The sequence below is a fragment of the Perognathus longimembris genome, chromosome 9 (genome assembly GCF_023159225.1).
Source record: "Perognathus longimembris pacificus isolate PPM17 chromosome 9, ASM2315922v1, whole genome shotgun sequence".
Classification (NCBI taxonomy): Eukaryota; Metazoa; Chordata; class Mammalia; order Rodentia; family Heteromyidae; genus Perognathus; species Perognathus longimembris.
In genome coordinates this window covers 9,532,370-9,555,410 of record NC_063169.1, presented here as the reverse complement: position 1 = coordinate 9,555,410, position 23,041 = coordinate 9,532,370, and the positions used below count along the sequence as shown (strand labels likewise).

The window sequence follows — 23,041 nt, the reverse complement described above, 5'->3', positions numbered from 1 at the left end:
CCAGGCCAACCCAAGCAAAGAACCAAAACAAAAGGGCTGGCAGTGTGGCTCACATGGTGGAACACTGGGAGACCTTCACTTCACTCTACAGGACCACATAAACAATCCCGTCCATGATGACAGCCAAGCTTCAGTCCGCTGGGGAGAAAAACCACAAAGCAAATGGGAAAGTACAGGAGAGATCCGCTTAGATTTTGGCTCAAATCTCACCCACCCTCACACTGCTGTCCTAGCTCTGAGTTGAATACATTATTTTTGCAGGAACTATTCAGTTTAGGTGCTCCATGCAGGACCAATATGTATCCTATGGGTCCCTGGGGTCTGAAACCTAGAACAAAGGAAATATCCTTCGCCTATGTAAGTGTGGTATGCAAGTGGGTCAAAAGGAACACAGAGGGCTGGGAATGTGGCTTAGTGGAGTTGATAAGTTTACAGGGCTTACACCTGTAATCCCAGCTACGCAGGAGGTTGTTATTTGAGGATCATAGTTTGAAGACAGCCCAGACAACAAAGGTCAGTGAGACTTATATTTCTAATTAACTTCCAGAAAACTAAAAGTAGAAGTGTGGCTCAAGTAGTCAAGTGCCAGGCTGAGAAAAAAAAGAGCTAAGAGAGAGCACATAGGTTCTGAATTCAAGTTCCAGTACACACACACACACACACACACACACACACACACACACATACACTCCTTTTTCTGGGGACACCAGAAAAATATTCGATGTAGTTAAGAAGTCTATCCTATGAAAAACAAAATAGACAAGAAGTTGCAAAAATGAGGACATTAAAGAAAAGAAAGGTAACAGTTAACATCCTCTGTAACCCAAGACTCACAATTGAAAGACTTGTATGAATGTAAAATCCTATGAAAGTCTAGCTCCCCTTACTGCCAAGGAGAGGAATTGCATGATTCCAACCAACCTTGACTTTCTCTAAAGCCCAAGAGCTCTTGGCACTTTCTCACCCAAGAATTCCACTTCCCTAAGTGGCAGCCCAAGCGCAGGACCCATCTTGTAGATAGACTGGTCATTGAGGTGTGATTATAATTGGCCAGCTGCCCCGCCTGCCACAAACACCTCTGTGACATCACAGAAAATGAATACAGCTGAGAGCAAAGCAGGACTCATTTTCACCCAGCGTTATAAGGGCCCATCCAGAACGCTGGACAGCTCCCCATGCACAAGTGGGAGAGGCCCACCGGGAGCTCTGCCCTGTCAAGCAACAGCTTCCATGTGAGAGCCTCAGAAGGTCACTTTGACATCCTGTGCTTGTTAGAAATGCACATTATGAGCCTTTCACAACACACAGAATCAGAATCTGGAGAAAGAGCCTATGAAATTTGTGCTTCCACAAGCTCTCAGGTGGGTTCTTACTCATCTTCATGTCTGCAAGCCAATTATGGGGTTTACACAATTTGTTTCCTAACAAAAGAGTGATGACAAAACCTCCAATTTGTAGTCTCAGCGACTGAGAGAGCTAAGGTAGGAGGATTGCTTAAGCCCAAGAGTTGGGGTTGTCTGTCAGCCTGGACAACAAAAAACGACCCCACTTCAAACAATAACCAAAAAAAAAACATCAATCACTTGCATGCCCCTGTATTTGAGGATTTGCCTCTGACCACAAAAGTGGTAGGAACTCAAGATGTACTGTAGCCATGCACTCATCTGTTGAATTGAAACCTCTTTGTAAACCTACTCATACTTTTTAATATGTAAAGGGAAGAAAACATCACTATCAGGATTCTATTCACTCCTCACCTCACGATATGAATGGTTTATGTAGTTATTATATGTGATCAAAATTCTTTTTATGCCAGATGCACCAAAATTTATTTATTCAAATAGTTCTCATATCCCTCTGGGTACACACACCAAAAAAAACCCAAATGCAGCAACTTCAGAATACTTCCTTGTCTCCAACTTCAATAGCAGGAGCAAGGCTGTCCACAGAACACGCCTGACAATTAGAGGGTCTAAGCAGGATGCTGGGGAGTGTCTGCACCTGACTTAGGGCTCTTCAAGAACTCTTCAGGTTGAGGCATCTTCTCAGCTGGAAGAGAAGCAATGGATACCAATCATCCACAAGGAGAAAACATTCTGTGGTTGGAGAAAGGAATGGATATCTGCAACATAGCTTTAATGATTGGGCCTGTGCCAGGCCCTGGTGGCTCACACTTGTAACCCTTAGCTGCTCAGGAGGCTCAGAGCTGAGGACGGAGGTTCAAAGCCAGCCTGGGCAGGAAAGTCTGAGAGACTCTCAGCTGAATTAACCCCCAATAAGCCACAAGTGGAGCTGCTGCTTAAGTGGTAGAATGCTAGCCTTGAGGGGAAAAATAAAACGAAGGGAAGCCACGGGGCCCTGGTTCAAGTCCCAGCGTGGGGTCCTCACACCTCCACCACGGCCTGGCCCTGGGAATCCCCCTGTGGCCCAGCTCAGGCTGAGTGGGCCCAGCTGCGCCCAGAGTGTCCAACCTCCCCTCCTTCCCCACCCTGCTGACGGCCCCAGAGGCGCTGCAGCTTCCTAGTGCTTAGGAAGTGCAAACCGCTGTGCGCAGGCGAAGGGGCGGCCGGAGGGGGTGAGCAGACCCCAGGGCCCCGGGGGCCTCTCCAAGCCCCTCACCTGGCCGGTCCTGGAGCTCTGCGCCCCGGGCTGCGAGGCTCAGGAGAAAGCTCTTCACGCGATTCTGCCCCGCAGGCCGTCCCAAGATGGAGACCTCAGCCACGGTGCCGCGGGCCACCTTGCTCACGTGCACCAAGGCCCGACTCCGCCATGCCAGCTGGGAGACCACGGCTTGGTGGGGACCTGGACGAGTCGGGCCAGGGGTCAGGGGGAAGGGCTGGCCAGGGCCGGGCCGCCCTGGGGGCTGGGGGGGCGGTGGGGGGGGGGCCTGACCCAGCGGCCTCGCCCGCCCTGGCCGCTCCCCGAAGATCTGATCTGCCAGCCAGGCCTCCAGGTAGAACCCCAGAGGGCGGCTCATGTCCTCCACCGGAAACCACCACGGCCGGACGCGAACCTGGGGGCGCAGACGCGGGGCCCCACGCGGCCTCTCCTGGGGGGAGGACGGCTGCTGCCCGCCCTGTCCGGCCGCATCCGGCCCCATGGGTTCGGCCCTAGCGGACCCAAGGCCTAGAGGATCCATGGCCCGGAGGCCCGGCTGCAAAGGCTGGGGCGGCTTCCGCCAGGCCCGGCTCTTGAGGAGGCCCCGGCCCCGCCCCGTGGGCGGCGCCCCTAGGAGCCCCCAGGGCCATGGTCACTTCTGGTGCCCGGTCACTTCCGCTTCTCCCCTGAACTGGATGTGGGCTGGGGGGTGAGGTTTGGGGTTCCCCGGGGCCCCAGAGCATCAGAGGGGTCATCCCAGCCCTAGAATTCCAGCCTCAGGGCCTCTGCCCCTGCACGTCAGCGTACACAGGGAAAAGCTGATTCTGCTTCAGCCTGTGGGCAAATTATTATTATTACTATTATTATTATTATTATTATTATTATTTGGAATCCTCTTCAGGGCCTAGGATAAGGGTTTCCAGTCACCTTCCAAGCACAGGTAGGTAGATGAGGCCCAGAGCAGGCCCCACGAGCCTACAAATTTCCTCCCCTCTCTTCTGGTTCTGCCTCTCCGGATGGTTACCATTTTGAAATTAGTCAAGTTTTTCTCATCAGGGCTGGGAATATGGCCTAGTGGCAAGCGTCTTTGCCTCTTATACATGAAGCCCTTGGTTCGACTCCCCAGCACCACATATATAGCAAACCTTCAGAAGTGGTGCTGTGGGTCAAGTGGCAGAGTGCTAGCCTTGAGCAAAATGAAGCCAGGGACAGTGCTCAGGGCCTGTATCCAAGACCCAGGATTGGCAAAAAAAAAAAAACAACAAAAAAACATAGAGTCAAGTTTTTAATCAAGTTTTTTTTGCCCAACGAGATGTCACAAGTGGCCATCGACCATACAAAAAGTTAGACCCATGTTGTTTCCACCATCCTAAGACATTTAACATCAGTATACCTTGCTCCCTGATATTCTTAATTTCGCGTCTAGATTTTCAAAGTTGGGTGCTGGTGGCTCACGCACCTGTCATGTTCGCTGCTCAGGAGGCTGAGGTCTGAAGATCAAGGGTCAAATACAACCCAAGCAGGAAAGTCCCTGTGATGCCGGGAGCCAAATGGCTGTCATATTGTAACATGAAACGTCTATAGGGCGTAATTGAACAGAATGACTGGTGCCTGTGCTACCTCATCCGTGCAGGTTAGTCAGTTCTGATATCCTGTTTGGCGGTACATCCTACCCTTCATTGAAAATCACACACCCATAACCTTCTTGTAATGTACATTTTGTGGTTTAGGAACCTAGCACCCCCAACAGCCCTGCTCACGTCAGTTACCCCCATGCTAATCACTACATAAGCTGCTGTGTAAAAATAAAATTTGAGACCTTGATCAGAATCCTGTCTTGGTCTTCTTCCTTGTGTCTGGTTTGTCTCTCATTCAGGTCAATTCCCCCTCGGGTTCCTCTTGACAAAACCCCTCTGGCCAGAGCACTGTGAGATTCCTATCTCCAATTAGCCACCAAAAAGCCAGAAGTGGAACTGTGGTAGAGCACTAGCCTTTAGCACGAGAGCTTACAGACAACACTCAGCTCCAGAAACAAACCAAAACAGTTTTTTTCTCAACTCATTAAAGATGTCACACATTTGAAACAATCATGAAACAGTTTAAAAGTTGTGGACATCCCCTCCCCGCTTTGCCTCCCTTCCCTCTTCTTTAAATAGCTGGGTGATGGATGCAAGCTTCCCATCCCAGCATTGACGCTTCAGGGGAGAATTGTATGTGAAGCCAGCCTGGGTTACATGCCAAGAACCAGTCTCCAAAAGCAAGAAAATAAAAATAAAAAGTAGATATCACTAAAGCATTTTCCCCTTGCTTTCCCCACAGGGAATCTTTATCCTGAGGCCAGTGTGTCATCTTATGCTTGGTCTTACACATTTTCTTCTGTATTTCTAGAAATATTGTTTGGTATTTCTTTTAGAACAAATGGCATTGTGCTGTACAAACTATTTTGATTTTAGAATTGAATATAATGTGTGTGTTCCCAGAATCATTTTAATCAAAAGTGTCATTTAACGTATTAATACACTGAATTCCTCACCCAATTTAGACATCAAGTTTTCAACAAATCGGGTCTACAAGAGAAAGATTGACATTGGCTCAGTGATATAGTGCTATGTTTAGCACATGTAAGGCCTTGGATTTAATATCACTAACCCCCAAAAAAAGCCTGTAACAAAGATCTTGAATCATAATTTTAGTGGCTATTCCTTTGTAAAATTAACATAATACTTGTACACTGTGAAAAATTTTTGAAGATATAAAATATATCTTAAAATCAATATATGGTAAAAACCCATATATCATCTATAGTATATGCCTTGATATATAGCCTAGGCTGGTCCGGAACTTGAAATTCCCCTACTCCAACCCCTAACTGCAGGAAAGACAAGCATGTACCATTATATTTCACTTCCCTTATATATTCTGCTTCAATTACAAATTCTTTTTTCAATTGTATAGACATTATAAATTCTTCTTTCAGACCTAATTGCCTTTTCAACTTCTTTCTGGTGTCTTTTGATGAGCACCATTCTCACTGAACATATTTAGTCAATATAGATTGCAATATTAAATATCTTCTGTCTTGTTTAAGAAATTTTTCTGCTGGGTACCAGTGGTTCACACCTGTGATCCTCACTACTCAGGGAGGCAGGGATCTGAAGATCATGGTTCGAAGCCAGCCCACGCAGGAATGTCCATAAGACAATTATCTCCAATTAACCACCAGAAAACCAGAAATGGCGCTGTGACTCAAAGGGGCACTAACCTTGAAACAGCTCAGAGATAGCACCTAGGCCCTTAGTTCATGCCTCACAATGGCAAGAATGGTACCATGATACAAGCCTTGAGGACAATCAAAGTCATTAAGGTCCCTGAGAATGGCTACAACAAATTTTTATGTCGGGAAGCATATTTGTAAGACCTCACTACAATAAATAATGCTAAGAAGATATAAATGCTAAGAAGATTAAATGAAACCTCCAAATGTTAATGAATTGCATATCATCTTTTTCAAAGACAAACACATCTTCCCTGTCCTGAGCTCTGAAGAAGTTCATACTACTTGCTAGGATTGCTGCAGTTTCAACATTCGCATTGAAATCCTTAAGCCATCTGAGGTTAATTCTTTTGACTTGGGAAGGAGGCAGAGGTAGAGCTTCATCTTTCCATTACTGATCCTTTTTTATGTGAGCCATTCTCCGAGGACATGTCCTGAGACCCCTTCCCATTGTCATGCTGTGACTTTCAAACCTCCATAGGGAGTTAAGTCAGCCACAGGCTGCTTTGAAGGCATCAATTAGTCCAGACACAAGATTCTCTATGGTTCTCATCTAGTGGACAGCTTTTTTCAATTTTAGTTTTACACAGCTTGATGGTGCTTCCTACACTTTGGAAGCCCGAGTCCCACTTGCTGACATTATTCCAGTTTTCAAATTAATGACAATGTTCTTAGCATTTAACAGACTGTACCAATTTAAACCAGTTGTTGAACCACTCTACTGCCTCCAAGTGCCTTTGATTTATCCTCAAGAAGATGGTGAAGGTGACTTGAATATTGGCTCCACCATTTTCTAGCTATGTGATGGATGTTAATTTCTGTTCTCCAGCAAACCCTGAACAAAACACTACCCAAGTTTCCAATGGATCACGTGCTTTCATTTTATCTCCTTCCATAGAGGAACCAGTCTGATGGTCTTTGAGTTCTGTCAGTAGAGTGCATGAATGAAATGAATTGCTCTGTGTGTGTGTGTGTGTGTGTGTGTGTGTGTGTGTGTGTGTGTGTGTGTTGGTAATAGGACTCAAGGCTGGTGCTCTACCACTTGAAACACACCTTCATTTCTGGATTTTTGCTGATTAATTGGAGATGAGATTCTCATGGACTTTTCTGCCTGGGCTGGCGTCAAACCATGAACTTCAGATCTCAGTAGCTAGGAAAACAGGTGTGAACTACCAACACCGGTAAGTGAGTGCTTTTGTGGTTTCTCATTTAGAAACCTAATCCTTCATTAGTGCACTTCTTGGTTTAGGTTGAATGCCTTAAATTTGAGTCTATGTAGTGTGAAAAATAGTACAGTGCATAGTAAAGACATAAATCATTTCTGTATTGTGAAACATAATAATATAGTAATTTTATATATTTTAGATTATTAGGAAGAAAAGGAAACAAGTAATAAGATATTTACCAACACTGCCAGTTGAGGAGCAATCCTACAAAAATACATTAAAAGCCTAGTAGTTCTGTATAATAGGGCACACTCATCTAAGCAATTACAGAAACTTTATAATAATTCAGTGAATAAATGGGTAGATGGATGAATAGGTACACAGACATTCCACTCTTCTAACTAATATTCATGTAAATCCAAATCATCACTGACAGTCAATTTAGAAAAATAACTCATTTACCAGTTACATGTTGCCTTGTTTTATAGAATACTGAGTTTCAACTCTACCACTTTTATGAAGTTTGTACATTTCTGATGCCGGTCTAATTTCTGATGGTGGGAGCCCAGTGCAGAAGGGTCCTGGTGAGGGTCAACCCGCCCTCACTGGAGTAAAGACAGACTCCCAAGCAGAACAAGGTCACCCAGGGACACAAACCTGTACACAAGAGGATAAGAGTTTGAGGAGGAAGCACCCCTGGAAGTAGTTTGCTGACTCTACAATAAGTTTGGCAAAAGATTCAAGAACTTGTGAGCTTCCAGGCACTAAGGAAAGATAAAATACATACTGACTGATTACCCAGAATGTTACATTAATATCTCTAAGAATCCTATAAAATGCATTTAGTACTAATGAACCCAACAAAATTACAAGCAAAAATACTTATCTATGGTCATACACTAGCAAGGGACTATCTCACAATGAAATTTAGAATACTCTACTTGAATGGCAACAATAACAATATTCTGCAGAATCAATTTAAACAATAGGGAAAGCATAAAATAAATATTAGCAAGCATTTCTGAATGAAATTAAGGAAAATGCAAAGAAATGTGAATTTATACTATGTCCATGGATCAAGAGATTTACTATTTCTAAACTGGCACTCATGCATAAGTGGATGTGAAGAGCAGGTGTTGAAACTGAGATGCAGTATCTAGCTCCCCTCTGCAGAAGTGCAACGCATCAGCACTCAGCTACTAACCATGGAGCCAGGGGCAAACAGACAATGGCCATGCATCTCATGTTTGAACCTGATCCAAACCAGAGTGTTGCTGTAGCATTCAAGCAATGCCTGTGTATGTGGTAGTTGTAATCTTCCAATCTCCTACAGAGTCATCCCTCTTAGATCTCCTAAGGAGGAAAGCCAGTTTGCTGGCTTTGACCCCTTTGCCTTCCTCTACCCTGAGCTTCACCTCCCAGACTGTGACAACCAGGACAGAATCTGTAGAAGATGCACCAGTCCTGCTCTTCCTTTCTGCTCCCTGAGAGCAGGACATCTTCCTCAGCACAGCACCCAGCCTGATCCCGGTACTGTCTTCGGCTCCTCCTGTATAAAATGCCCTAGATACAGAGTAGGAAATACTCCTAGAACCATGGTCAGAAGAATGGTGGGATCACAGCACCTACTGCTTACAAGAGCTTGACATGGAAGAGGAGGACTAGTATTATTTATTGATTTACTTTCTTCTTAACTTAATTGTGTTTGTTGTTATACTTGACTATATCTGTGTTATTCTTAAGATGCTTTCCCGTTGATATATCATTACTGTATCCTCTAGGGTGCACAATGTAATGTGTAGGTGTGTCTGCCTGCGATTGGGTTATTACACTATGTGACTTAACATGACTAACACCTCTGAAAACCACCCCCACTGGACACTACTCATTTGCAATATAAAACAATTCCACTAAAATTAGGGAGGTGAATGATACTTTCCCCAAACAGACATTATCTACACACTGGAAGGAATAGGCACACGTGGAGGCAAATGAGAAACCTGGATGAAATGGCACAAAACCGTAGACAGTAGGAATCAGCTTGGAGAATTGTGAGGATCAAAATATTATCGTCTCTTGCTACATCGCAGTTCACTTCTTATGGCTTCCCTGTATCACAGGTTATATATATATATATATATATATATATATATATATATATATATATGTATGTATGTATATATACATATATTTATCTTTATTGCAAAATTTTTGCAAGAAGTATATTGTGGGATTTCCAGTATATAGGCATTTATATATTTATGACTTAAATTATTTTTCCTAAAATTTTGAAATTATATAAAATATTAAACTGTTAATTTAAACATATTAAATTGAAATACAATACTGTATGTTTTTCATTACCATATGAATACTGTACTGTACACACTCGAAATGCAATATGCCACTACCACTTGTCCACGTTTGCCAACCTGAGATTGTACTCGGCACACCATTGACTGATGGGATGGAAGAAAACCAACTATAGCATTGTACTTTTTAATCATGGGTGCTGATTGGCTCAGTGACTGTAGCATGGGCACTGTCCCTGAGCTTCCTTTGCTTAAGGCTAGTCTTCCACCATTTGAGCCCCAGCTCCACTTCGGGTTTTCTGGTTGTTAATTGGATACAATCTTCTCAAGGATTCCCCAGACTCCTCCACTCTGCCAGGCTGTCTTTGAATTTCAATTCTCACATCGTAGACTCCTGAGTGTGTAGGGTTATAAGCATGAGCCACAATTCTCTGGCCACCTAAGGGGTTCGTATCTAGTGAACCACCAAAAGGATCAAAGTTGAGTTATGACGCAAGGGGTCAAGTGCCAGTTTTGAGATAAACAACAACAACAACAACAAGACAATACTGCCCGGGTTCTGAATTCAAGCCACAGGACAAACACATGGCTACATGGATGGATGGATGGGTGGATGGATGGATGGATGTTCAGGAGGTGACCATTGAGGATGAGAGGGAAGAAAGCAGTGGTTGGAGCTCATAGGAAGAATCTTACCCTGGTTGATGCTAAGTCTCCAGAAAATATGTTCACATTCCTGAGTGTGCCATCCCCTGCTACTTCCACATCCTTGTCACAAATCATGTATTTTTATATATTTCTAAAGTCCAACGTTGGGTTTGAACTTCGGGCCTTGCACTCTCACTTGGCTTTCTCCACTTGTGGTATTTGGCTGAGAACATGGAAGTAAGAGTCTCTTGGATTTGCTGACCCAGATGGGTTTGAACCATGATCCTCAGCTCTCAGCCATCTCAGGAGCTAGAATGACAGGCATGAGCCAGCAGAGCTTGGCTCCAGTCCCCATCCATTTTAACGAACTTGGATGGCCAAGACTGGGGATTACTGAATGGCTAGAGGAAAATAATCTACAAGATAACAAGATTAGAAGAACCTCACAGCTGAATACAAAATTATGGGGGGGGGGGGTGGCGAGAGAGCTGATACTGAAGATTGAACACTGGGGCTTGAACTCGGGGCCTTGTGCTTTCAATTGGCTTTTTCTCTCAAGCCTGGTGTTGTACATCTTGAGCCATAACTTCACTTCCAGATTTCCTGTCTCTCTTGGGATTACACACATACAGATTTTAATGTTTAGGATACTACTCTATTTATGATGGGACACCTCAATTCAGAGTGGCTTCATATTCCATCTCCATAGCTTAATAGATACATGTGGATTCTGGACTACCTTTGTGTTCAGGATAGATCTTCATCAGCAAACTTGGGAGGGAGGAATAAATGCCCCACCTAATTTGACGTTAAGTGTATTCCAGAAGCCAACTCTGGAGACTGACAATCATTAACAGGAAAAGTTGCGGGATGACTGCTGGTAGAGCTCAAGTGGTATAGCACCCGCCTAGGACGCATACAACCTTCAGGCTAGGGAGAAATACAAGTCCCCTGTGAACCCTAGAGAGCCAAAGCCAGGAACCTGTTTGCAGAATAGTTTCTTCCAAGCTGTTTAATCTCCAGTGTTCATGATCTCTCAGGCATAAAGCAACACGAAAACAAGTATTGGTAGGATACATAGTGCACTTAGGTAACATCCAAGTACCTCTGAGCAGCTCTTCTTCACTGTCCTCAGGTTCCGTAACCACCTATGGGCCTCACCTTGCTCAGTTCCCAGGAACTCTCTGAAGATGGCAGATACAGCGTTGGAAACTAGGCTGGGCTGGGCAAGAGTAGTTCAAGCCTTAATCCTAGCTGTGCAGAGGCTGAAACATGGAGGATTATAGTTCAAAAATAGCCCAGGCACCAAAGTGTGTGAAACCCCAGCTCACGTAACCAGCAAAAGAAGCAGACTGGAGTAATGGCTCATGCATTAGAGCATCAGAGAGAAAGCAAGCTCAGGGAATGCACGGACCCAAGGATTTTGGTTTTTCTTTAACCAGGAAAGAATGGAGCTTGGCTGGACCTAGTCCAAGCTGTGAGCACATCGACATAATTCTCACCACTGGGGATCAGAAATTGGCTCCCTATCCATTTTCTACAGAGATCATCTCATTCAAGACCTCAGGAAGGAGAGACGGAGACCTGACGGCATCCTTCCCCAGCCCTCCTGGAACTCGGATTCCACTTAGACCTGGTCCATGCAGGACAGGCTGTTCCACAGGACCGGCTTCAGTGCTGTCCAAGTGTGGGCCAGTGCTACACTTGGGTGGGTCGGGCAGTCCTTCGGGGCCATGCCTGTGGGGCACAGACACCCCTGGCAGCGGCCGATTACATCCCTAGGGTAATTATACACCATCTTAGGCTGGACACAGGGCCGGGGCAGTCTGGTTCGGTGAGTTCTCAGGATCCGGCCTGGAGGAAAATAATCTACAAGCTAATAAGATTAGCAGAACTTCACAGTGAAAAACAAAATGAGAGAGAGAGAGAGAGAGAGAGAGAGAGAGAGAGAGAGAGGGTAGTGATACTAGGTACCCCGTACACATGGAGGCAGTTGCCTCCTTCTTCCCTGAGGTCCCTTCCTGGCCACAGCTCCATCCCTGCCCTACATAAGGCTTCCCCGTGGGTCCTCACTCTCTTGCCGACCTCTTGCACCTTGACCTTGGGAGAGGGTCAGCAGAATAAACTTTTCTGTCCTGCCCGAATACCGCATGGCGTTCTTCTTTACTGGCTACCTACTTTAAAAACCTAACAGAAATCTCAAGGCAGTGAAACCCAAAAGAGGGAACCGGCCCCTCACCCCCATTCCTGGATCTCCACTTTGGAGCTCAGGTCCATCTTCCTCCTCCCCGAGGCCTAGGAAAGCAGGCCGTCAACACTCTGAGGACACTCCAGACCCACACCAGACACGCCAGCCCTGCCCCACAGGTTCCTGTCCACCTCCCCAGGCAAAAGAGATTCCCTCCATCTCCCAACTCCCCACACGGTAAACTGTGACAGGACTGCTGGGAAGTCCAAGCCCACTGTCTCCTCTGAGACTCGAGGCCTAGGTGTGAGCTCCTGGGAAATGAAGAAAAAAGTGACCCACGCCCAAGGCACGGAGGCCCAGGGCAAGAATTCCCATTCTACAATGGCAAAAGGGTGGAGGGATTTACCAAAGCAACCCAATCCCCCTCATGACACAGTCATTCCTGGAGCACCAAGGCCAGCGCCCAGCAACCCCGAGTATTGTTGGGAACTCCAAAGGCTTTCACCACCTCATCCCTATGCCCTGCACAGCTGGGCTCGCATGGACTCTCTGCAGCTGGCTGTGCTCAGCGTGTGTCCCTGTCCTGTGCGCAGCCCACAGTCCTGGCGTCTGCACCTTCCTGGGGGGTCTGGGGTGTCGACTGCAGCCTTGGCCTCTCTCCCCAGTTCACACAGATGGCCCAGGGGCTGCCTGCCGGAACTGCACCCCTGTCACACTCTGCCAGCCTCTCAGGCCTTCTCCGAAATCCTTGTGCCAGCCGCCAGTGCGGTTTACTCTAGCATTCTGCAGGACCACACAGCACTGCTGTCAGCAGCCTGCGATGTCACAGTGTGCCACTCCCATGCCCTGCGCCGCCGGCCATCACTGCACCTGGCCTTTGGCCACCTGTGAGAGCCTCGAGGTCCCAAGATGGGCGGTGAAGCCTGGAGCTCAATCCCCAGATGCCCCAGCAACACTCACCTTCACGCACCCACCCTCTCATGCCAGACACACGCGTCCACGGGGCTTTACTCACACTCACACCAACACACAGTTAAGAGAGCAAGGGCCCAGCTCATGCTTTTGGTAGGAACCTCTTGCCAAGGGAAAGGGGGTGACACATTCCTGCCATTTGACAGGAACCCATTCCTGTAGACAGAGCCTCTGGGACCCCCACCTCTCCCCGCACCCCTGCTCTGCGGCAGCACAGCTGTGTCAGACCCATGGAGGACCCCGCCAGCCCTGGCCTCCTCCATCCACGGCTGCCACAGCTGCTCCCTGAGGGGAAGAGCAAATGCTAGGAGAGTCCCCCCACTGCCTGGCTGTGCAGACAGACACGCCCAGCCACTGTGCAGACTCCCACAGATACCATTCCCCTTCCCAGGCTAGGCCAGGCCTGGGAGCCAGGGGGACCTGGTCGCATCACAGCTTAGGGAGCCCCAGCTCCTGCAGAAGCATGTGTCTGCCCAAAGCAGGGATAGGGCCCCCTCCACGAAAGGCTGAGTGGTGAACTGTCAGCTCCAACAAGTTTGAGGGCTGAGACAAGGCAGCCACAGGACAGAGGATCCTTTGGCCATGGAGCCCCCGTGCCCGGTCTCTGTGCACAGGGCTCCCGTGGGAGATTGCAGGGCGCTCTGCAGGGGACAGGTGTGCTTGATGGAGGAGATGGGGAACGGTGGGTTTGTGTCCCCAAAGCTTTTGTAAGCTCCAATGCCTGTGCACCTGGTGGCCTTGCTGACAGACCCAGAGAAATCAAAAAGCAAAGAACTGGTGGTTCATGTCTATCATGTGAGCTTCTCAGGAGCCTGAGATTTGAAAAGTAAGCATGGATAAACAAACCTGTGAGAGACTTATCTCTGATTTATGTGTACCAAATGAACCTACAAACCAAAAACTGCTAATGAAGCTGTGCTTCAATATTCAATTATTAGACTGAGCAAACCAGCCGAGCAACCTGAATACCAGTACAAGAAAAAATAAATGAATACAAAGCAATAGACAAAGAAATAACAAAGACTGCATGGAGGAGACCCTGATTCTTCTGAGAGAACAAAAGGGGAACGATTCTGCCCTACGCACCACTGCCCCAACATTGAGCTTTGTCACTGCTTGAGCTAGCCTGGGATTTTGGATGCATTAGGCCAGAGCTACAAGCTGTAGGCCTCAGACATGGGCAGAATCCAGAGATCCTTCCATTGCTGTCTGAGGTTGTTGGAGGGTCTGCGTTCTGGAGGAAACCCTCTCATTAGATAAAGGTTGTCACCATTGTGGACCCTTCTTCCTATTCTCTACATTCACACATGCTTTCAGTCAGTTTTCCAGTACTGCAAAAAATACATGAGATGATAAGTTACAAAATGGAAATGTTTATTCTGGCTCACAGCTGCTGTAGAGCTTGTTCAAGAACCACTGAGAATTAGGATCCAAGCTTCCATTTGGGATCTGAATTATCATTCTTCCCTAATTTCCAAGTCCAAGTCAGGTTTTCATGTTCAATTAGTGTTTTCTATCTACTGGGGGTTTGTATTTTGTTTCTTCTGTGTATGAGAAGAGATGGGTGTTCTGTTGTCACTAGAGGTATGGACAAACGTGTGAGGGTTTGCACCCTGTGCTTTCCAGCACATTAATTCAATGGCGCTGAAGTCTCCCATGTACTGTGTTTTCCTCCCTATTTTTAAATCCCTCTTCAAATGTAAAGGCAAAAACGGGACATGGCTCAAGCTAGTGTTGGTGGCACAGACCTGGTGTCCCAGCTACTTAGAAGGCAGAGACAGGAGAATGCCAGGCTCTGAAGTTCCTGACAAGCCTGGACAAGCCTGGACCGTAGAGACCACCTGAAAGGGAAACTATAAACCCCCGGCAGCTATCCATGGCTGTCCATGCTGTGTGAGGTTTAACAGCCGGCTAGTTCAGGGGGCAGTTGATAAAAATCATAACGGGGGATATTTTGTGCCAAATATTGTTTCATCTGAATCTTCTCAAACATCGTGACTGTGGCTTACACTCCCCACTATTCCACTGGCCTCTGCCTGCTCTAACTACATGCCACAAAGGAGCAGCTTGTAAACAGCAGACATTTCTTCTCACAGATCCAGAGGCTGGAAGTTCACCATCAAGGCACCTCAGATGCAGGGTCTGGGAGGCCCTGCTCTCTGGATGGCAGGCCACTCCATCAACAATGGCTAGAGAGCTCTCTGGGGAGGGGGAGGAGAGCCCCCACTCCAATGTGAATGCTTCCACCCTCATGACCTGCCGCCCTCACAATGCCCATGCGCCAATGCATTCCTGTAAAAGATGAGCGCCCCCAAAGCAATTTTGGATAAGGCACAAACTAAAGATGAGCGAGTCAGGTGTGGCTCCTGTGCATTTGTAAACGTTTGAGTGTGCATGACTGTGCTCACAGGTGTGTGCCCACATAAGTTTCTGTATGCGTGTGCAACTGCCCATGATTCTTAGTGGAATGAAGTTGCTCCTCAGCTCCTCTGATTGTCTCAGCCCCATTTTCTGGGTGTTATAAACCAGCAACACCAATTCTTAAGGAAAACAGGCAATGGGGGTGCTTGTGGGTGTGCACTTCTGACAACACGCAAGGATATAGTACTAGAAAGAACCCAGAGACTACCTGAGGACACCGAGGAATATCAAGATGCAGAAAGGACTGATCCAGGGCCTCGCCTCGAAAAGACTAGTGGTTCTACTGAATTCACACGTGACTCCTGGAAGCCGAGTGCCCAGGGAAGGTGGGGTGAAGGATGGAGTGTAAATCTGCAAACCCTTTGTGAGACCCAGAAACACATGGCTCACTGGGGAGGTCTACTCGGGAGTAGGATGAGAAAGAGGAGCCCACAAGTCCTTCCCCGTGGGGACCGCTGACATCATGGAGGCTGGGAGCCGCTTTCCTGGGATGTCCTCAGCCACCTCGAGTGTCCAGAGACAGTGAAGGCACCATGTTCTCATGTTGCTGTCCAAATTCAGCCGACTCAGGCCTCAATGGATCCTGGAGGCAGTACCTGTGTGTGTGGAGACACCAGAGAAGGCCTTGATCCTGCTCTCAACTAGACACCGTGGCCACTCTCCATAGAGGACCACCAGCGGTACCCACCCACCCAGGCCAGACCAACACGGGCCAGGGAAGCAGCCTTCTACTACCGGAAGAACGCCAGCCCCCAATGCTACAGATATGCAGCTCAGTGTGCACACTGAATGAGAGAATCTGACCTCCACCTGTGGCACAGGAAGACCACCCACCAGTTTAGCTGCTAGGGCTGTGGAGCTGACTTTGGCTGTGACAGACCCATCCCATTCTGTGACGGTGCAAGAAGAGCCACCAAGGGACATGGCTGCAACTGTACCTGAGCAGGCGGTGCTCATCTCCTGCAGCCAAGCACCTTCTGTTTGTAGAGTATGAGCAGCAACACCATGGTGCAGCTTCTGAGGACCTCAAGTTCACAATGGAGACTACAGAGCTGCCTCCCGCTGGGACAGCTCCTGTAAAGCCACCAATTGATACCGATGTTAGGCATGTTGAGCTGACAAGGCCTGTGTCTCCCAACGGAAACCATTCCATCTGTGGCATTTCAGTCCAGAGCATCTGGGGACTTGCTTCCTCAGACAATGTCCTGACACAACTGTAAGTGGATCAGAGAAGGTGCTGGGCATGGGCTCAATTGGACATTACCCACTGGTTCCGAGGACTGTGCTGTCCCCCATCCCTGGAAGAAAAGTGTCATGAGAAGGAGGACAGCACAGGCACCTGGAAGGCAAGGAGATGGGGCCTGAGGTGAGCTGCTGCACTGGAACTATACTCAACTTCCCGTCCTTCCCCATTCCTAATCAACCTGTCTTTGTTCCCAGGGGCTGGAGGAGCATGGACAAGGGAAAGGGCTGTTCCCAGGGACCCAATTCCAGAGAGAAGGAGTCAACGTACCCCATGTTACAGGTCAGGTCCTGTGCAGATGCGCGGCTCACATTGCTTTTCCACTGTGTGGCTGCAGTTAAACTGGAGAGAGAGAGAATGCTGAGGTCAGGGAGTGGGGGATGGGCCAACTGTGGGCGCTCCTCAGAGCAGAGCCACCCAGGAAGTTCATGGCTACGTCCTGCCTATGGCTGACCCCGAGGCTCTGCTCATTCCATTGCAAGTTTGGGAACTGGCCCTAGGTGGAGGAAATCCAATACGGCCCAGGCCTCTCTAGCAGCCCTCACGGAGGGTTTCTGAGCTGCACACGACGTGAGAAACTTCTCTCCTCCCACCTGGAAGACTTGCCACAGATTTCCTGACAGTGAAATGGACATGGTTTCCAATACAGCTCTGCTTCTTAAAAATACATTCCTGAGAAATGGGCACATGACTTCTGTCTTCTCTCTAACTTGTGCCAGGTATGTGGAGCTGCTGGCTACATGGCAAGGGATGTCTGTTGAGGAGCTATGATTATAGATGTAGACCACAGTTGCTGGATTACTTTTCTTAGTAGAGTAACCTCTCTTGTGTAGCAAGGTGTGGCCTTAAGGTCTAGATCTCCTTTCCTCAGGCTCACTGTGGGCATGACAGCATGTGCCACCATGGGTTGTTTAGTATTTCCCAAGTACTGAATACTCCTATTGCCCAGGGAGGATTCCCTCCGTAGTCTGAATCTTCTCTGCACTAATTCCTCTCCTGGACAATCTTCTCTGTCATCCGGGACTTTTTCATAACACCTGCTCAAGGTCATGGTGAAGAGGAAGCAATGAGTTTGGAAGAGCAATCATGGGTAAAATAGCCTAAGAAGTGCAGGGAAAGAATGTTGTCGGCTCCCATGGCCCTCTATTTAATCCTAGCTACTCAGAAAGGGAGATGGAAGAATCTAGGTTAGAAGCCAACATGGGAAGAAGATGCTGTGAGACACTTATCACCAATGAACCGGGGAAAAGCTGTTTCTGAGGTTGTGGCAGCAGTGAAATCTCAAAGCCAGGAGAGTGGCAATATGGGAACAATGAATGGCCTGGATATGTGTGCAAAGCAACAGAAGGCAACTTGCAACATCTGGTAATACTGAGCTTGTTCTATTGGATATGATTTACCTCCAGAAGATGTTCCTACAAACAACGGACATCCCTGGCACATATCCCCAGAAGGCCTGAGAGAGTTTCTATGGTCCTATATCACTATCTCCCAAGACTTGCCTCCCATCTCAGTGTCTCGGGTTCGGGGGGGGGGGGGGGTCAGCCATTACAACAGATGCAGTGAACAGCAGTAGAACCAAAGACTAGGAAGGAGTGGATCACAGGAAGCTAGAGAAGGTTGAGAGAAATGCCCACTTGTGGCATTGGCCAAACACGGTCAGCAGGCGTCCGACTGCATCCTGAGTCAGTTGTCCAAGTCCTGTTTAGCCAGGGGAGAAGGCCAGATAGCCCACAGCATTTTCAGGCCTGTTCACACTCAAGACATGACCAGGCAATCCTAGATGACTGTGCAGTCAATAGAGGTTAGAAAGACCTGTTAGTACATTCTTCCTCAGGACCCATAATGCCACTCCAGGACGTTCTCCTCCCTCACTTATATCATGCCACAAACCATTTGAATCTGGAGTTCTGACCTGTCAGCCTACATACATTCAGTCCACTTCAGTCTAGACACCTATATGGGTCTTGACAGTGTGTGTTCATTCTGATGCCCCAAATACCAAATCACGGCAAGCCGCTTCCAGGCTTTTCTTTGGTTCACCACAGTAACTTCAGTCTAGCCTGTGGCTGGGAAGCAAGCCTAGGCCTAGAGAAGGGTGTGGCTGTGCTCATCCATGCAGTGGAGTGAGATGTCACGGGGTTGTGATAGGCAAACCCAAGAGAGGGAGCACATCTCACCCTCCAGTACTGTCAGCGGAGAGGAGGTCCAGAGCATCAGGGCCTCAGACACACAGAGGACAAAGCACAAGGGACGCTGGGAAAGTGTAAACCGGACAGGAGACTGGCCCAAGTGCCATTTCCATACTATGTATTCCCGATTGATCAAAGTTTACAGGCCAGATCAATCACATTCCTGTGCAGAGAGCTCAGGTCTCCACTGTCCTCTGCTTTCTCAGAACAGAGCAAGTCTAAGAAGCACCTTGCAAGGATGGAGTTCCAAGCTCTGTGTTCCTTATCCTCAGACAAGCTTCCCTTCCCCTCCACCTGTGCCTTTCCCTGAACATCCACAGTCAATGGAGGATTCTGGGCTAAAGCTGTGGCTCATAACTCGAGCACTTACCTCTCAAACTTGAGGCTCTGGGTTTCACCTGAAGGATCACCAAGGGGAAATCCAATCAGGTAAACCTGGACTTCCCAATGTAATCTTTTCATCCTGAAATAGAATACATAATCCTTTCTGTACGTGCAGGGACTCTCTACATTCAGACTTGTAGGTAGAATGAACTATGTTACCAAGACCTGTTCTCATATCAAAAGCATCATAGTATTTGTGTTATTTAGGCTTTGGGCTAACTTTTCCAAACCAAAAGAGAAAGGTATGCCTGCCAGGGCTCAAGTGTGACAGTACCTTTCTAGCAAGTATGAGGCCTTCACTTTAAACTCCAGCTATCCCCACCCAATGAAAACAAAGCTTGATTTCCAAATTCATATGAATTGAAAAAGAAAAGCCTTAAATTCCCAGAGAGAGAGAGAGAGAGAGAGAGAGACAGACAGACAGACAGACAGACAGACAGGTAGGCAGGCAGAGAGAAAAAGAGAGAGAGATAGAAGGCTTGAATTTGGGACCCTTAGTCTTGAGTCCAACATTTATGTTTGCAAGTTATTAGGGATTGAGTGGCAAGCATTTTTCTGTCATTCTCTCACTTCTGAGATCCTCAAATTACAGAAACTTGAGTAATAGGATCATAGGAGCCTGCAAGGGTTGCCGCACCTCAGGTGTTTTGGGCGATTATCTTTGGGGGCATGAACTCAGGCTTGGGTGGTATTCCAGAGCTGGATTGGCTCATGGCTAGCACTCTACTACTTTGAGCCACAGGCTGACTTCCTATTTTCCAGTGATGAACTGGAGATGAAAATCTCAGAGACTTTCCTGCCATGACTGTCTTTGAATCCTGACCTCAGATCTCAGCCTCCCGAGCAGCTAGGAGTGCAGGTGTGAGCTCCAGCACCCAGCAGATCTGTTTATTCAGAAGACAGAACCAGGAGGACATTCTGATTACAATATGTGGGATGAGTAGCTTCACAAAGATAGAACTTTGCTCAGGTGCTGTTGGGCTACATCTGTAATCTTAGCTACTCAAGAAGTGGAGATTTGATGACTGTGGGTCAAACCCAGTTCATATAGGAAAGTCCATGGGATACTTATGGTTGCATAACAACCAAGAAGCCAGAAAGTGGCAATGCGGCTTAGATATTAGAGTCCCAGCCTTGAGGACAGTATGGTTCATCTCTCATTCCCTGATGTCAATCTCCAGTACTACCACAAGGATAAGCAAAGCGACACATTTATGAAAACACTACCACCACCACCACCACCACCAAATCAACCAATATTAACTTAGGAGTAGACCATACAGAAATTCAATGTCCTGTCCTGGGCCTTCTAGCACTCAGAGAGGAAGTATACTTTCTTCCTATCCTGAAGTTTGTGTTTGTTTTCTCTTTTCCTCCTGGTGGTGGTAGGGTAAGTGCTGGTTCTCAGACTTGGAGACTGTTTGGCTAGTGCTAATCACTTTTGTCCCATCTCTAGCCTTTCTATTCTTTTCATGCTAGAGATTGTAACTGTCCAGAAGTGCTTCTGGATCACACACATGTGGACATTTCTGGAGCATATCTCCCTCCCATCCTTGTTTCCCCCTGAAGGTCATTCTAGAACCCAAACTTAGTCAATAATCCACATGTGTCTATTAGAGCAATTTCCATGTAATGTGGAAATGACCTGAATTGAGATGTTCTGTCATAATTACTAGCTTGTTTTCCTTCAAAGTTGAATCTTGTGATTCAGGCTCCTGATGCCAGCACTTGAGAAACAGAGATAGGAGGATCATGAGTTTATGGTCAGCCTGGACTGTACAAAGATTCCATCTGAGCAAAGAAAGCAAGGCAGGAGCTAAAGACTTGTGTTTGTAATCCTTCCTATTCAGGTGACTGAGATCTGAGGTTTCTGATTTAAAGTCACTAGGGAAGTCAAGTGTGAGAGACATGTATTCCAAACTAGTCAGTGAATGTGGAAGTGGAGCTCTTTCGGGAGTAGTAAAACTCTCGGCTGGAGCACAAAAGGCAAGTGAAGGTGCAGACGCTATCTTCAACACCCTCTACCAGGATACACAAGGACATTCACACATCCATATACACATGAGAGAGAGAGAGAGAGACAGAGACAGAGAGAGACAGAGAGACAGAGATAGAGAGAGAAACAGAGAGACATAGACACAGAGACAGAGACAGAGAGAGACAGAGAAGGAGAGAGAGCATCACAGAGACATAGACACAGAGAAAGAGAGAAAAAGAAAAAGAGAGACGGAGACAGAGACACTCACAGAGTCACAGGCACAGAGACAGAGACCCAGACACAAGACACAGAGAGACAGACAGACAGAAGTCGCAGTTGGTGGCATCAGCTGTGGGAATGGAGTCCACTCTGAGCAGTCAGCATGTGGACATCTCTAGGAAGAGACACAGTTATCATGAAGGGCAGATTTCAGTGCTGCACTCATTCCTTGGAAGGAAACAAAGGAGGCTGCAAGTTGACAGATGGGGAAACTAAACCAAGCACTGTTGTGAATGTGGCGTCAGGACAGAACGTGCTCACAGTGATTCACCAGCTCCGCTTACAGGACGAGGTCTGTGGCAGCTCACTTCCCTCAAGATTCCTCTTTAGGAGCTGGGTCTCTTGTGGAAATGGGGCATTTCATGGGTGAGAAATACAAGTGCAGTGTGGATGAGGATAGGTGCTGCTTGTTTAGTCTGAAGTCCAGAGAGATGAGCTTTCCTTAGGCAAGCAATTAAAAACAAGGAGAGCCCCAAATTTTGGATGTTCTTTATATTTCTAGAAGCAAAAGCAAAAAAGAGAAAAATCAATTTTACTGTTGAGTTGTTAGTGGAATGATGATATTTGATCCAAGATTATAAGAATGACTTGTGATGGTGATTTTAGTGATACCAAAAATACTTCTCTTAGGACAAAAGGAACCAGTTTCAGTAGCTTGTACTTGAAATCACAGCTCTTCTGAAGGTAGAGCAGGAAGTTCCCTGTGGGCCCAGCTGAGCAGAGTTCTGAGACCTCATCTCAACCACTGAAGCTGACCTTGGTGGTTCATACCTGTCATCTGGTACTTGCCACACTGGTCCTGGCACAAACATAACACCATGTACCAAAAATGAGTAAAGCCAAAAGAGTGAGGTTCAAGTAAGGGAGTGGCTAGGAAGTACAAGCCCCTGAGTCCAAGCTTTAGTATGGAAATTACCCCCCAAAGTAAAATGCCTCACCTGTTTGTTTTGGCATCAGGAGTCTTGCTGTATAGACAGCAGGAGTTTGTGTGCAAGGACTTTCTTCTTAGCCCCTCCTGCTGAGTTCACAGTTGTGCTCCACACCCCCAGTCTGGAGCCTGCCTCTTGCAGCCTTGCCTCACTTGCTAGGGCGCTGGCCTCCAGTGTAAAGCTCTGAGGCAGTGCCTGAGCCCTGAGATCAATCAGATAATGCATTTGCAACACACATGTTCTAAAGTGAAGCCCTTCCTTCTTTTAGAAATGCTGAAATGACTCTAGGATTACAAAGATAAATATCAAAAAGAAATTGCACAGGTTTTCAAAATTGTGGGTGGATAGTAGTATGATTTTGATATTTTCCAAATATCCAGTAATGTTCCCCATTACGCCCAAGGTCCAAAGCCACCTGTTCCAGCACCGGTGTCAGCAGCACTTGGGGCCCTTCCTC

At 47.2% G+C, this 23,041-nt stretch overlaps 1 protein-coding gene across 1 annotated transcript; it reads right to left on the bottom strand.

Moving 5' to 3' along the window:
• Positions 1-1,972: 1,972 nt before the first annotated feature.
• On the bottom strand, positions 1,973-3,100 carry LOC125357535 (oocyte-expressed protein homolog). Its single transcript, XM_048354513.1, has 3 exons — positions 2,893-3,100; positions 2,620-2,802; positions 1,973-2,049 (listed from the first exon to the last, which is right to left on the bottom strand). Exons 1-3 carry the CDS (start codon positions 3,098-3,100, stop codon positions 1,973-1,975), a joined length of 468 nt encoding a protein of 155 aa, XP_048210470.1.
• Between the last annotated feature and the right edge of the window lie 19,941 nt (positions 3,101-23,041).

Coding starts and splice junctions, on each gene's coding strand:
- LOC125357535 (XM_048354513.1), bottom strand. CDS start 3,100: ATGGGGCCGGATGCGGCCGGACAGGGCGGGCAGCAGCCGTCCTCCCCC. Junction 2,803..2,892: donor AGGGCGGGCGAGGCCGCTGG/GTCAGGCCCCCC, acceptor CGACTCGTCCAG/GTCCCCACCAAGCCGTGGTC. Junction 2,050..2,619: donor AGAGCTCCAGGACCGGCCAG/GTGAGGGGCTTG, acceptor CTTCTCTTCCAG/CTGAGAAGATGCCTCAACCT.